General features: G+C 36.4%; 1 protein-coding gene across 1 annotated transcript in view; it reads right to left on the reverse strand.

Annotated features, from left to right (window-relative positions):
* The window catches only part of unc5db (unc-5 netrin receptor Db), a 185,982-nt gene that overhangs the window by 85,263 nt on the left and 84,877 nt on the right, over positions 1 to 15,842 (reverse strand). The window contains exon 2 of the mRNA XM_073840261.1: positions 9,349 to 9,564. Coding sequence (XP_073696362.1) covers positions 9,349 to 9,564 — 216 coding nt within the window. The remainder of the gene's footprint in view (positions 1 to 9,348; positions 9,565 to 15,842) is intronic.

A 15,842-nucleotide genomic window follows, 5' to 3' on the forward strand; every position in this document is an offset into this window, starting at 1 on the left:
ATGGCAAATACCCAGGGTTCCCTTTAAAACACCTTGATGTTTTTATCAGCTGATTGACTTTTCATTCTGACGCCCGCAGTGGTGAGCAAATGATATAATCCTTAATTTCTCCAAATCAGTTTTTATGAAGAAATAAACTCTACATCTTGGATAGGGTAAACTATATCTTTAAAACTAAAATTTAATTTATTTAATGTTAAACACCACAAAGTGTATTCTACTTACTAGTTAACTCTCATTCATTCAAACCACAATACTTCAGGAACATACTGACTTAATTCCTAACGATAGCAGCCATTAGAATGTGACACTCCATGGCAGAAAAGAAAAGCATGCAGACACAGTGCCAGAGGAAAGATCTTGTCATTGTAAGTTTGTCACTGCTGCCTGGTCGCCAGGACTCAAGGCCTTTACTTCAGGTATGACGGGGACACAAAGAGCTCATTATCGGGCCTAGGCAGCATCTGCGCCCCCTATAGTGTTTGGAACTTGTCTGGATCTGCCTCTTTCTATTTGCCTCTAATCTATAGACAGGAAGCAAAAGTGTCATCTAGTTTCTGGTCACATTCAATAGGATTCTCTCTCCACTGACACCTACACTATCAACAGATTTTTTTTTTACCACAATCCACAGGTTATAATCCTAAATGGAGTAGTCTGTGTGGCTTATTTGTGTGCCGCTGCATAGAAGTTTCAGCTCGTCATTTATCAGTAAAGGACAATAATAGAGGCACAGCGAGCAGCGCGGCAGTCGTTTCGTCCTCCTTTGGCAAAGCCGTGATAAACGACTTAGCGGAGGATGATTTTTCTTATGATGGTTATGCTCTATAACTGTCCTCATGGGCTGATATTGCAGCACTTGGAACAAATAAAACCTAAGGTAGTGCTTCAGGATGGTGTTCAAACACCTTTGAACATTTCAGATCTCTTCCCCAGTCAACACTGAAGAATAAAATGAAAAACATTGCAAGCATTTATATATTGTTTCCCAAAGCAGTGTTAATGCTTACGTCAGAAGGAAAGCATGCATCTTGCTGTTTTATCAGTCACTGAAAGACCAGCATAAACGAGGCACTTTTCAACTCCTGCTGAGCTACATTTCAACCGAGCAAATTATTGAAGCACCAGGGATGCTCAGTAACTAGTATCATAAACCACATTCATCACCTTAAGGGTTGGATTATTAAGGCATTCAGTACATCAGCAACTGATTTGCCAGGCAAAAGCCGTAAGAGAGCATATAATTAGCTGATTTATTAAACATGTTTCTATCACTGATTATGGCACTAATGTGCAAAAATATTACACTGCATAGATAAATCCATCTATCCATGGAATTTCAGCAATCATGGAATTCACAGCGAATTCTCAAGCACCCTCAATCACACTGTTTGCCTACAAGCAGAAATAGATGAGGGCATAATCATGTCGCTTCATATTATTATTTTTCAACAATAAACTTGGCTCATGAAAATTGAGAGAAAGAGACATTTAGGGATAGGATGTTTTAATGTTTCTAAAAGAAGTTACCAAGGCTGTATCTATTTGATCAAAAATTCTGTAAAAACTGAAATATTGTGCAATATTTTTGCAATCTTATGGAGCCAAACTTTTGAAGGGCGTGATAAGGGAAGCTGCTTTGACCAAATCAGTGGTTTATTTTGTGATATATGTCTAGCTGACTCTATATATGCCCACATAGGAAATCAATATATTGGGAAAACAGACACTTACACAGTTTCTTGGTCATTATTCAAAACTCTCTGACTGCAAGTAGAATCAGTTATTTAACAGAGCCATGTAATAATGATTATTACAGTCAGATGGACGGGCTAAATGCTTACACGTGGTCTATAAAATTGACAATAATGGAAGACAGTTTTCAGGATAGTTGTCATTAAAATGTCCAATTTTTTAACAATGGCTTAATAAAGGCTACTGCAGGCATAATAACTGTCAGTTATCACCAAACTGTTTGACAGCAGAAGTGTTTGCAGTTATGGAATGAAATGATCAGCAACCCTCTACGCACACCTTGGAAATAGAATTACCACTGGCTAGTACATTTTTTAGTTTACTCACTAACCAGGCTGACTGTTGACGTGACATGGCATTTTCATCGTCCCAACAGGATGAAAATGAATATAAATAAGATTGTCGTTATTTTATATGGCAGTAAAGGGTTAAATATTTCTTTGTCAAACATGGACCTGTTGTTATAAAAGCTGCAGTGTTTTTTTTAAACTGCAGATTTGTTGTGACTGTTTCAAGCATGGTTCAATAAATTACAACTTTTATAAATTAAAAAACTTTAGAAAAGCAAAAAAGTTAAAGGTCCCATATTGTCAAAATCGAAATTTCCTGGCTTTTTTCATGATAACTGAGGTCTAGGGGCTATGTAACTACCATATGAGTTTCAAAACAGTCAATCCACAGTAAACTGCACACAGCCTGCTTAAAGTAGCTGATCATTATCACGAGCCGCTGTGACTTCCGTAACGATGTGACGTCCGAACTACTCAGTCACCGCCTTCAGTCACCACCCCAGCACCAACCACCGTCCCACCCTCCTTTTGTCAAACCCAGACAACATCGCGTCCATAACATTGCTAAGCAACAACAACACAAAAACTAATCTAGAAAACCCTGTTCAGTCTATAGATGTCGAAACTACATCATTGCACAGGCTTCAGAACAACGTGAATATAAGAGACCACTGGCACGTCAACTTCAGCCTCTTTCACACAGCGATTCCGGTAAATACACAGATAATGTTTCCCATGATTTGTTCCGGAATTGTTTAATTTGGTTCATTCACAGTTGTTTTCCGGAATCTGTGCGTGCTTTACACACAACCCATAAAAACACGTGACGTTTGGATGTGAGATGTAATGCGACGCGTACGTTTCACTAAACTGAAACTAACCTGAACAAACTGCGCTTCAGCGCTGATAGTGCGGAGCTGGCTCTGCCTGATCGCCGCTTCATTCCACTTTGCACATATTTTTTTGACGTGAAGAGTCGCAGGGTAACGTGCATCATCACTACAACACTGCCTTTATGGTTCTGGCTTTTGTTCACACAGCGCTCGTTCCCGTAATTTTCCAGAATCAGCGCGCATTGTGAAAGGGGCTTTACTAAAGCAACAGTTATGTAGCTTACTGCATTCGGTGTTTGAAAAAGAAAAAACATTAATGATCATTCTGAAATATCCTGTTGAATATCAGCAGGCTAGGCTCTCTCTATGGCTCTGGGTTCGGCTACAACGATACATGACCGTAGTTACCTGTGATTGGCCTGGCTGTGCGTCACTCAGAAAACAACAGGCCAATCAGAAGAGAGGCTCATGAATATTAATTAGATGGGCCAAAATCGACTGAGATGGATTTTGGCACTTATACCGCAAATATATATTCTTAAGGACATCAACAACTAAAATAAACCTCCAGAAATGTGTACAATATGGGACCTTTAATAAATACCTTTGGCATAATTGTACAAGTGTCTATTTTAGTAAATATTTTCTGAAAGTGTAGGAACTGATACATTTTGTCTTTGAAAACCATGTCATTTGGTGTGATACCATATCCTCTTAATTTTAAATCAGTCAATTCCATAAAAAACTGTTATTAGTTGAAGGACCCCATTTATGGTCGTGAAGATGTCACACCAGAGGACAAGGTCTCTTTAAGAAACATTTTAAGTAATTAAATACAATTTGTTTAACTCCTTTTTATTCTTTTCTGGCGATTTCTGATGTTTTTGCAGAAAACTTGTACAGTACTAAAGTGTCATGAAAATAAGTATAACTTTGTTTTTGAAACAGAAAGAATTGAGAAATTAGTGGAAGAGAGAGGACAGTAAAAATAGAAAGTAAATAGAATCAAAATGATGCCTTTAAAAGAGTAGCCATATAGTTTAAAAAAAAATAATTGACATCTTAATGAATGTAGTTTGAATATCAATCAAATTTACCTATGCAAAAAACTGTTGAGTATTACAATAGGGAGATAGAAATACTTATTTTAAAATGTTTTGATTTTCATATCTGAAATTGTCCAACAAGTCCTTGGGTAAAAAAAATGTGTTAATTATAATTTCATATTAAATAAATAACACTATATGAAAATAAGTGTCTGACAATGAAGATAAATCTCTCTCATGCTACTTATATATTATTAAGAGGGTTTTTTCTTAATTTTTGCTATGTCACATCACAGGACAAACATATGGTAAAGTTCAGTAAAAATGTAAAAAACAAACAAACAAAAAAAAAAAAAAAATGATTTAATCGACCATGAGGTTACTGACCCTTTATATTTTCATAAAGATCATACTTCACACTACATATAAGCATTTCTTCTTCAAAAATGGTCTTTTACAAAATACCCATTTTTTACTGCCTATTTGTTAACCACCCACATATATATACATGTCACATACAAACACAGATACATTGCACATCCATTGAAATGAATTGAAACTGGCAAGTAAAATCTAAGAATTTTTAGCCAAAGGCTAATGTTAGACATCACTTAGTCGCTCACAGTGAAGATTTAGTCACCTGTGTAAGTGATTTAATTGCATTGCAGAGGGTTAAACAGTATGACTGTGTTGTAATAGGAACTTTATCTGCAATAAAACATTCCCATTTATGACATGAATAAATTATTAATAAAACAAACTTTCTGCCACTACAAAACATTTTTTGTCACATCCCTATTGGTGCCTGGACTAAATTGAGAATGAGTTTTAGAGAAACATCAGTTGATCCACCATGGGAAAACTTTAAATGAATTAGATAAAGACACATTTGAGTTGATCAACACTGTCATCCATTTGTTTATTTACGAAGGAGAAAATCAGCTATATTTATCAGCTATAAACATGACAGCCCCTTCTGCTGCCCTTCTGTCGACTGTTTTCTGTTCCCAATATAAGCCGGAATGCAAAACAAAACTGACTATGTGATCCTAATTTGTTCCCACAATAGCAAACAACATCCAAAAACTAAAGTAAGAAAAGTTTAAGCTCAGGCTTGTGTCCAACAGGTTCGGACTGGTATCTCTCGATCTTCACCTGGTCTAAACTCAAGGGCAATGTGTTGCTGCTTATCTGTATGACTGGTAAATAAGAGATTTTATCTTGCGCTTGCGATGACATTGAAGACCCATGCTCTAATCAATAAAATCCAATTCTTTGTAGATCTGAGGCTCTGATTAGCGTCCCTCTAATTCAATCCCCGTTTTTGTCATCCATTATGGTGGCATGGTGGGGTGCTATAAAGGATGTCGTTATCGCTGGTTATGAGTTTAGCACTGATGTAAAGCTGGCAATGTGACTGGCCGAATGGAGACTTCCTCTGGCTCTTCTAATTGCAAATCCACTTGGGCCCAGACTGATACATTTCATCGCCTTGGCAACACTGCAGGCAGTGAACCTGGTAATGGGGGAAGTATATTCTCAGGGGAGGAAATTACTGCTTTCCATATTGTAGCTGGACAGAGCAAAAGGGGAGCAGGGAATGGTGAGCAACCTGTCCGAAAATCTGCTGTAAATCTACTACACAACAGATAGCAAGCTAGATACAGAAACAAAACATTTAGTGGAATGAGCTTGTGACGTCCAGAACCTATGGATGCGATTTCTTCACTTACAACCACTGAACCTGACTTATATTTGTAATGATGATATGTCCTTTGAGAGCAACAGTATGATGAATATGTGTGCAAGGACATGTGAAATGCAAATGCTCAAGGGTGCAGAAATAAAGGCAAGAAAACATGTTGCTAAGCCTTGAGTACGTATGTACGGTATCGAGATGAAATTGAGATTAGAAAGCAGAAAATCTGTGATAAATCAGTCTGACAGATCAGCAGATGAAATCACCACCTAAACAATAAGTCACCTCATTCTTCACTGTGGCCAAATGACAGAGAAGACACATAGTGCCTTCTTGCCATCTTGCCAGACCAATTTCTGAGCATATAATCAATGTAAAAGCAGACATCTTGAGACATTGATTTCAGAGATTACATGCTCACTATAGCGTCCTCTTCCTGTCATTAGCCACAACAATCCATCACCAGCTGAATACATCCATATCGGAATATGTATTAAAATAAATGCATTATTAAAGTCATTTTTGAACATAGAAAATCACATTTTGTTGGCAATGCATCTACAGAATGTGACAGTGATAAGCAAGTTTACCTGAACTTTTCTGACTTTTCCCATATGTACACAGGAAAATAATTTGTTGTGATTTTTCATTTTCCCATTATCATGCCCTCAACAATTTCACAGCACAGCAAACACACAATAATGAACTTCCAGAAGCAATTAAGAGGCTTTTCCTGGCACATAGCCTTCATGTGAGGCAAATGCCTATGTGGACTCATCATGGTGTGCTTCAGAGAAGCTGGTGAATTAGGTTTTTATTTTTTGGTAATACAAAAGCTGAAATCCTCTAATCAATGCACTGTCGAGTGTGTACCTCTGACAGTTCCTGTAATTCAGCCTAAATTGTGCTGGACATTATTGCTGCTGGAAAGTTGCCAAGGAAACATGAAATGAATTTACAGAACTTACAAAACAATACAACAGCTGACAAGAGGTGAGGAAGAATGAAAATCAATGTGTAATATTTTTAGCTACATGTTTATTCATATTTTTAGAAAAAGAAAGATTTTTGGCATATTTTAGCAATGGTCAGTGAATACTCAGTTATTTATATTCAACAAAAAACTCTAAAAAAGGCTAAAAATACAACTGGGCAAAGCACTGACACTCAGTGTAGCTGAATGAGAAAAAAACATGCAAATAGACTACAGTTCTGAATCACAGCAGCCATAGTAACAATAAAGAAGCTCAATCTTTTTGTATCATGACAGATGTCGATATAATATCGCATTGCCAAATACCCCAACCGTGAACTTTATTTATTCATGAGAATATCACAGTGAGCATCTAAATCTCTCCTGTGATACAGCCTAACTGGGAAATATCCAGCTGTAGTGTGAAGATGGCGATAAATTCGAAAGCAATTTATGGAATACACTACTCAGACTATATAACAGTGAATACAGTTAACAAAATTTACCAACTGAGTAAATTAAAGTCCTTTTATGTTTTTTATTCCTGTCTTTTTTTCCAATAAAGAACAGAAAAATACAGAAAATTACAGATGAGATCTAGTTAGGATCTAATAGATAACAGATTTCAAGGATTAGTTCACTTCTCCCATGTCATCCAAGATGTTCATGTCTTTCTTTCTTCAGTCGAAAATAAATAAAAGTTTTTGAGGAAAATTCCAGGATTTTTCTGCATATAGTAGACTTTAATAGGGATCAATGGGTTGAAGGTCCAAATTGCAGTTTCAAAAGGCTCTTGTGTAGCGAAACAATCAGTCATTTTGTTAAAAAACTAAAACTTTATATATTTTTAACCACAAATGCTTGCCTGGCACTAGCTCGACTTCACACATTATGTACTTACATTGAAAAGGTCACACGTGACATAGTCAGAAGTGCAAATGGGCAAATGACCTTTACAAAATAAAAAGGTAAAAGAACAATGTCTGACAATTTTGAAGTTGGAGGAGAAAATTAGATGAGTTTTTCGCCACACCCTAATGCTTTGAACCGGAGTACACATATGAAGAACTAACCACGCATGAGCTTTCCAACTTGATTATGTAACGCGTGAAAACATAGGCGCGCATTGCAGAGGTAGTGCAAGACAAGCATTTGGACCTTCAACCAATCCCCATTGAAGTCCACTATATGGAGAAAAATCCTGGAATGTTTCCGTCAAAAACCTTTAATTTCTTTTAACTAAAGAAAGAAAGACATGAACATCTAGGATGACATTAGGGCTGTGCAATTAATCGAAATTCAGTTTCGATTTCGATTTCGGCTTTAAACAATTATTAAAAAAATGCAATAATCAAGATAAAACGATTATTGCTCCCGATTCCACCCCCTTTCCAGTGGTGCTCTTTCATCCTTCATAAAAGCCCAATTTCACATGCAATTTAGTGACTTGCATAAAATGGAACATGCTTGATTTATTAATGTTTTTTGATGTTGTGTTTTAAAAGCACGAAAAAGAATTTGCGCTGTTCTGTGTATGCATTCAGAGACGGAACAGAACACGTACCAAGTGAACGTTTAGCTTAAGATGCGTACCTAAACGGTCAAATACATGCAAACATGTCAAAATGCTGCATTTGGTGATTATTCATGTAAACCTTCAACTTATGTCTCATTTTAATGTAAACAGTTGAGAATAAAAATACATGTGTAACAGTATATTGGATTCGTGCAGCTCTTAAAGCGGCCACAAGTAATATTCCTTCTGCCATCTCTGTGCTTAATGTTAATCAAACAACAAAAGACAAGGACAAAATCACTCATTGCTCTTTACGGAGAGAATTTTGTAGTTTTTATAAGAAACAAAGCATGTTTAATTCTTACAGTGAAGACTGTGCTGTATTATTTTACATTCAGATAATTACATTAAATAAATAAAAGATCTGTTTCATTTGTATCTTTTTTTGTTGTTGTATTGCTATCTTTAAATTAATCAATCATATAAAGTTCTGGACCCATTCATAATCGTGTTAAATAATCGTGATTACAATATTGACCAAAATAACCGTGATTATGATTTTTGCCATAATCGAGCAGCCCTAGGTAGTCTCGCGTAGCCAGACCTTCAGACTGACGGCTGAAGGTCTGGAATTCATGGCAGCTTTAATTGGCCAAGGCCCGCCCATAAGGCAATCACAGTTCGTTTTGTTCAGCGTCACGTTTCGGTGCATGGAAATGCCTCAACAACAGTCTGGCGTGCAACAAGTCAGTCATTGAAATAACCAGTTAAATAAGAAGAGGGAGAACAAGCAGTACATCAGTAATTTGTTCGCGAACGTCGCAAAAGTGTATAACAACAATCGCATCTGCATAAGCACCTTTTAGCAAAACGCCGAGTAAATCAGTCTGGGCTTTGATTCCCGGAGGACCGAAAGCAAACGCGACACTCACATATCCCGGAAATCCGGTCAAATTCAACTAATCAGATGACGACTTCGACATTCCTGAAGTGTTTCCAGTTAAGTGTACCATATGCATCAGACGTTTAGCCAACGTTCCGTGGGCGTGACGTCTGAGGCTGAGACTAAGCCCTAGGTGACATAGGGGTGAGTAAATTATCAGAATTTTTTTATTCGGGAAGTGAATTAATCCATTAAGTGAATTTGAACTACAATAGGCTTGTATGGACATACATAAAATATTTCTTGGAAAGATTTGATTAGGTGGACGGCAGCAGCAAGATCACATGTCTTACCAGTGTTTTGGTCCATGTACTCTTGTGAGGTATGTTGGTTCTGATGGACCCATTCCCCATTACATTTGAAGAAGATCTGCAGGGCAGGAGTTGCACGGCAGCGCAGCTTGATTGGGTTGTTCTTGATTATGTAAGCATCCTCGGGCTCTTGCAGGAAGTGAGGTAATGTCCCACCAACAGATGACAGAGAATCAGCAAGGGCATCACTGACAGCTCCTGTGAAATCAATTAACGCAGAAATGAGCACACTTATTCAGAATTTAAACTCATAAAATCTTAATTTTATGGCATTGTTTGAATCCATGAACATCCCAGGCACATCATTTGCATGTGCGCCTTTGTACTTAATTATTTGATGAAAAATACTATAAAAAAAAATAAACATGGTCTGCTTTTAATCCAGCTTCAGGTTTGTAAATGCAGTGTGTTTCCTCTGGGAATGTTCTGAGCTTCCCATTGATTTTAAACTGTGTGCCAAAGAGACAATTCCACTAAAACAATTCAAGCCATTTTCTACTTTAAAAACGCATTAGCTTTCCCTGAGCGCTTTTGTGATGAAAAGAATAAAAGAATTAGCAATGGAAGAGAGTGCAACTGATTGCTTTGTGTTTGACTGATGAGCTAAAATGCATCTCAGAGCAGAAGAAAGTGAGAGCACTTTTCCTTGGGCCGAGTGTTTGTTTTATTTTTCTTTCTTTCTGCTATCATTCTTTTTAAAGGGAAGAAGAATAAAACGGCAGACAGACCAATAGAGACAGAGAGAAGAGATATAAGAGCAATAAAGGGGTGTTAAGGATGAAAGCGAATTAAGATTTTATTTGGAGATATTTACTTGCCATGAATGCCATCTTAATTGCAATTGCATACACCATCTCTGACACCCTGGAATAAAACTCTCCACCCATGAGAGATCGGCCATATATAGTGTTGAATACCGCAAAGTCTGTCAGATGTGTAAAATCCCATGAAAGCCATTAAACTAGCAGCTAATTCAGCTCTGCCCACTGAAAGCTAATAGACTTTCATTTTTTACCTCCTCCCACATTTGCTGTCATGTGAAATGGATAAAGAATGTATGCATACACGCACACACATACTCACTTCATATTCATTTTTAATGCTGTAGATAATGCAAGATAACATATACTACCATTCAAAAGTTCAAAATGTTTTACAAATAAATTAATACTTTTATTCAGCAGGGATCAAAGATGGTCACAAAAATATTAGGCAGCACTGTGTTTTTACAATGATAATAATAATGAGAAATGTTTAATTAGCACCAAATCTGAAGGATCATGTGACATTGAGGATTAGAGTGATGGCTGCTGAAAATTCAGCTTTGACATCACAGGAATAATTTACATTTTAAAATATATTGTATATAATAAGAAAACTATTTTAAATTCTAATAATATTATTTCACAATATAACCGTTTAGTGGATTTTTTATCAAATACACTACCAGTCAAAACTTTTTGAACAGTAAGATTTTTAATGTGTTTTAAAGAAGTCTCTTCTGCTCACCAAGCCTGCATATGTTTGATCCAAAGCACAGCAAAAACAGTAACATTTATTTTTTTTTTACTATTTAAAATAAATGTTTTCTATTTTAATATATTTTAAAATGTAATTTATTCCTGTGGATTCAAAGCTGTGTTTTTCAGCATCATTACTCCAGTCACATGATCCTTCAGAAATCATTCTAATATTCTGATTTGCTGCTTAAAAAAAACACTATTATTATTATGTTGAAAACAACTGAGTAGATTTTTTTCAGGTGTCTTTGATGAATAGAAAGTTCAGAAGAACAGCATTTATCTAATAATAAAAATTAATAATAATAAAATATATATATATATAATATTTTTTTTTTAAGATAAACACTGATCTTTGGGTCTGTCTATTTATCAAAGAATCCTGAAAAAATGTATGTAACTGTTTTAAATATTGTTAATGATAATGATAATAATAATAAATGTTTCTTGATTAGCAAATCAGCATATTAGAATGATTTCTGAAGGATCAAGTGACACTGAAGACTGGAGTAATGATGCTGAAAATTGAGATAAATTCCATTTTTAAATATATTCAAATAGAAAGCAATTACTTTAAATAGTAAAAGTACTTCACAATATTACTGCTTTTGCTGTACTTTGGATTAAATAAATGCAACCTTGGTGAGCATAAAGGACCTTTTTTAAAGCATTAAAGAATACCCCATAATGAATCCAAAAAAAATCTCTAACTGGTAACCAGGAAGTGCAGACAATAAACCACCACGTCATACAGCTAGATACTACCACATAGTCGGCTACTATAAACCAACAGCAGAGTGACCTGGTGACCTCCAGCGATTTAATTGCAGTCACTGTGCAGATCTGCGTTCAAGTGTCATCTGTCTAGCTAGTTTGTGAAGAAATTTAGTGTTACAATTGCCCCTGGTCTCTGCTACTCAACTACAATCTTTAGACAAATGCACTGTGATTAAGGGAAAAGCATGATTTTCTAGACAAGCTTTTAAGAGGGGCAAAATTGCTGAAGAGTGGACACGATAATGATGTATAAAACAAAACATGCCAATGGCACTTTAACCTCTAATTAAAAACCGTTCGTTGTTGAATGTTCTATTTCTGAGTATAGAAAAACAGCTTTGAAGAAGCACCCAAGAAACAAATGGCATTATTCAGAGTTTTACTCCCAGGTGTGTGATACCTAGTTCAGGGTGAAGTGCATTCTGGGCTATTTGCAGAATCACCAAGTGGAAAAGGAAAGTCACACTAGGGATGTCACAGGAATGTCACAGATCACCCTATGGGTAAGAAGGCAAAAGCAGGAAATCTTAGATGCACAATATTACACTGGGTTTCAAAGTTCAGGTACAAAACATGGAGCTCACTCTAAATAATTCAAACTGAAATGTTACTCTTCCTCTGCAGATGTTTGCTGGCAGTCTCACAGCGGACAGGAATTTGTCTTGGTTGCACGGAGATACAACACAGAATTACATCAGCATTTTTAAATTCAGATTCTTCATGAATTCTGTATGTTTCGCCAGCATGACTAAAATCTCAACTTCCTCACTGAGTGATTAGACCTTGGGTGACCATCTTTGGTGTCAAAATCAGTTCTCAGCTATTTTCTCGGTTCAGTATGGGGGCAAAAACAGCACATAATTTTAGAAAGCATCACAGCGCAACCTTTTTTACTCTGCATTCTATGCACATGCACCTCTAAAAGCTTGGTTGGGAAAACATGGATTTTAACAAAACAGGCCTGTAGCTTTAAATCACATGCCATTAGGTCACTTCCATTGTGTAAAACCATGAATATCCACTGTATTCTACTCCCAAGATAAAGGAAGAAAGGACGACACAATCCCATTGTGCAGTGTTGCAGATAGGTGGGTGACAAGATGAAAATTGTATCATGAGCTGAATACCACAACATCACTTCCCTGCGCTATTGAGGGTCAATGGTAGAAAAGGCAGCTGCAACCTTTTGGACAGAATTCATTATTCTTCCTTGTAGATATGCCAATCTTTAAAAGCAATGTTTAATACATGCATTGCCCCACTGTATTTGCTTGTTTTCAATTCATGCAAATGTCTGCCCTCAGCATCACATGCTATTTCTCTCATTTGAATTGTTGTATTAAAAGTACACATCCTTATGAGTAGTCTGGTCCTTTCTTAACCAGCAAAAATCCCCCACATCCATTGCACAAATTTCAGTGATGAATAGAAGGAATAACCTGAAACGACTCCAGATCCATCTGCCATCTGTTGCTGCGAAGAGAGCCTAAACTTTCACCCAAACTGCCTTGCAATGAATTAAACATGAATCAAACAGCATCGCACTAAACTTTAGCAAAAAAATATGATGAAATAATAATGCAGAAAACATTCTGAAAGTTTTAAAAGCTATAAACAGCAATTATGCAGGAAAGAGTAGACAGACACATATAGGAGTTATTACAATGAAGTAAATGGAACACAAGGTGAAGGTTAAAGCCAATTCTTATCTGTATGTTTAGGTTTTTGACCTCTTGCTCTGTCATCTAAATGCAAACCTGTATTGATCTGTACAAAACTGATACCATCAATTTATTAGTACAGCAGAGCGACTTAAAAATGCCCTTTTACATTATGGGCCAATAGGTGAATATGCAAGATCACTTTGTACTTTGACTTTGTCAGCGTATATATAGAAGCAATTACATGACTAGTGACTACTGCTGGTTCAACAACAGAGGGAAAGGCATTTTAAAGAGACCCATAAATGAAAACGCTGTCATTATGTATCTGTTTACCATCTATTGCTGTCTGTTTTTCCCCCATTTAAAAACAAAATAAATGAAATTTTTTATACAGCTTAATATGAAAGTCTTCATATAGCTCCTTTCCAATGTGTTCATAGTCTTGTCTGTTCAATCATAAAAATGTCCATTTCACTTCTACAGTCGTGGCCAAAAGTTTTGAGAATGACACAAATGTTAGTTTTCACAAAGTTTGCTGCTCAACTGCTTTTAGATCTTTGTTTCAGTTGTTTCTGTGATGTACTGAAATTTATTTACAAACACTTCATACATTTCAAAGGCTTTTATCGACAATTACATGACATTTATGCAAAGAGTCAGTATTTGCAGTGTTGGCCCTTCTTTTTCAGGACCTCTGCAATTCGACTGGGCATGCTCTCAATCAACTTCTGGGCCAAATCCTGACTGATAGCAACCCATTCTTTCATAATCACTTCTTGGAGTTTGTCAGAATTAATGGGTTTTTGTTTGTCCACCCGCCTCTTGAGGATTGACCACAAGTTCTCAATGGGATTAAGATCTGGGGAGTTTCCAGGCCATGGACCCAAAATTTCAACGTTTTGGTCCCCGAGCCACTTAGTTATCACTTTTGCCTTATGGCACGGTGCTCCATCGTGCTGGAAAATGCATTGTTTTTCAGGAAAACATTCCAGAATTTTCTCCACATAGTGGACTTTAATTGGACCCAATGAGTTGAAGGTCCTAATTGCCGTTTTAATGCAGCTTTAAAGGGCTCTACACAATCCCAGCTGAGGAATAAGGGTCTTATCTAGAGAGAAAAAATCTCTACTTCTTACCGTAAATGCTTTCTTGCATTAGCTTGGCGATGCATGGCTATGATTCTGCATTACGTTATAACGTTGGAAAGGTCATGTGTGGTTAATTTCTTGTCTGTGTACTTCGGTTCAAAAAGGTAGGTATAAGGCAAAAAACTCAATCTCATTTTTTCCCCCAACATTATAGTTTTCACTTTTTTGCAAAAGCCGTTTGACTTTACGTACGTTCACTTTGTGAACACTGGGTCCGTACGTCCTACTATGTCACACGTGACCTTTCCAATGTGATTTTATTTTTTCAGAAAATGGCCGATAGTACTTCTAGATAAGACCCTTATTCCTCGGCTGGGATTGTGTAGAGCTGCATTGAAATATCAATTTGAACCTTCGACCCATTGGCTCCCATTGAAGTCCACTATGTGGAGAAAAATCCTGTAATGTTTTCCTCAAAAACCTTAATTTCTTTTTCTCTACACGCCAAGTGTCTTATCTAGTGAAATGATCTGTCAATTTCCAAAAAAACAAAAAAAAAAAAACTATTATTATATACTTTTTAGCCACAAATTCTCATCTTGCACAAGCTCTTAGATGCACGTCTACGACTGCATTATGTATTTTACGTTGGAAAGGTCACGCGTGGTTAGTTCTTTGTCTGTGTACTTCGGTTCAGAAAGGTAGGGCAGGGTGAAAAACTCCATCTCATTTTCTTTTCCAACTTCAAAATTGTCCGATATCGGCGTTTTACTGTTTTTGTAAAGGCCATTTGACTTTCTTCATTCACTTTGTAAACACTGAGTCAGTACTTCCACCTACGTCACACGTGACCTTTTCAATGTGATTATGTTTGTGGTTAAAAAGAATGATTTCTTTTTTTATTTTATCAAATGACAGATCGTTTAACTAGATAAGACCCTTATTGCTTGGCTGGGATCTTACAGAGCCCTTTAAAGCTGCACTAAAACTGCAGTTTGAACCTTCAACCCATTGGCTCCCATTGAAGTCCACTATATGGAGAAAAATACTGGAAGATTTTCCTCAAAAACCTTTCCTCAAAAATGTCTTTTTGACAGACGAAAGAAAGACATGAACATCTTGGATGACATGAGGGTGAGTAAATTATCAGGAAATTTTTATTCTGGAAGTGAACTAATCCTTTAAATCAAATTGTTTTCACTCGGTTGATCTAGTTTAAAAACTCAGAGTTCAACTGACTGAAACAATGATCCAGTCACAGAAGTTTCAAGATTATAATTCAAATTTAACTAAAATTTCAGTCTATTTCTCATACAAACCCTTTGCATGGTGCATTTTTGTCATTTCTATAGGAAAACAATGTAAGGATGGGTAAATAATGTGTAAGTATTCCTAAAGTTTATCTTCTAGGATTCAATCCACACCAA

Source organism: Garra rufa, chromosome 5 (genome assembly GCF_049309525.1).
Source record: "Garra rufa chromosome 5, GarRuf1.0, whole genome shotgun sequence".
NCBI classification, from domain to species: domain Eukaryota; kingdom Metazoa; phylum Chordata; class Actinopteri; order Cypriniformes; family Cyprinidae; genus Garra; species Garra rufa.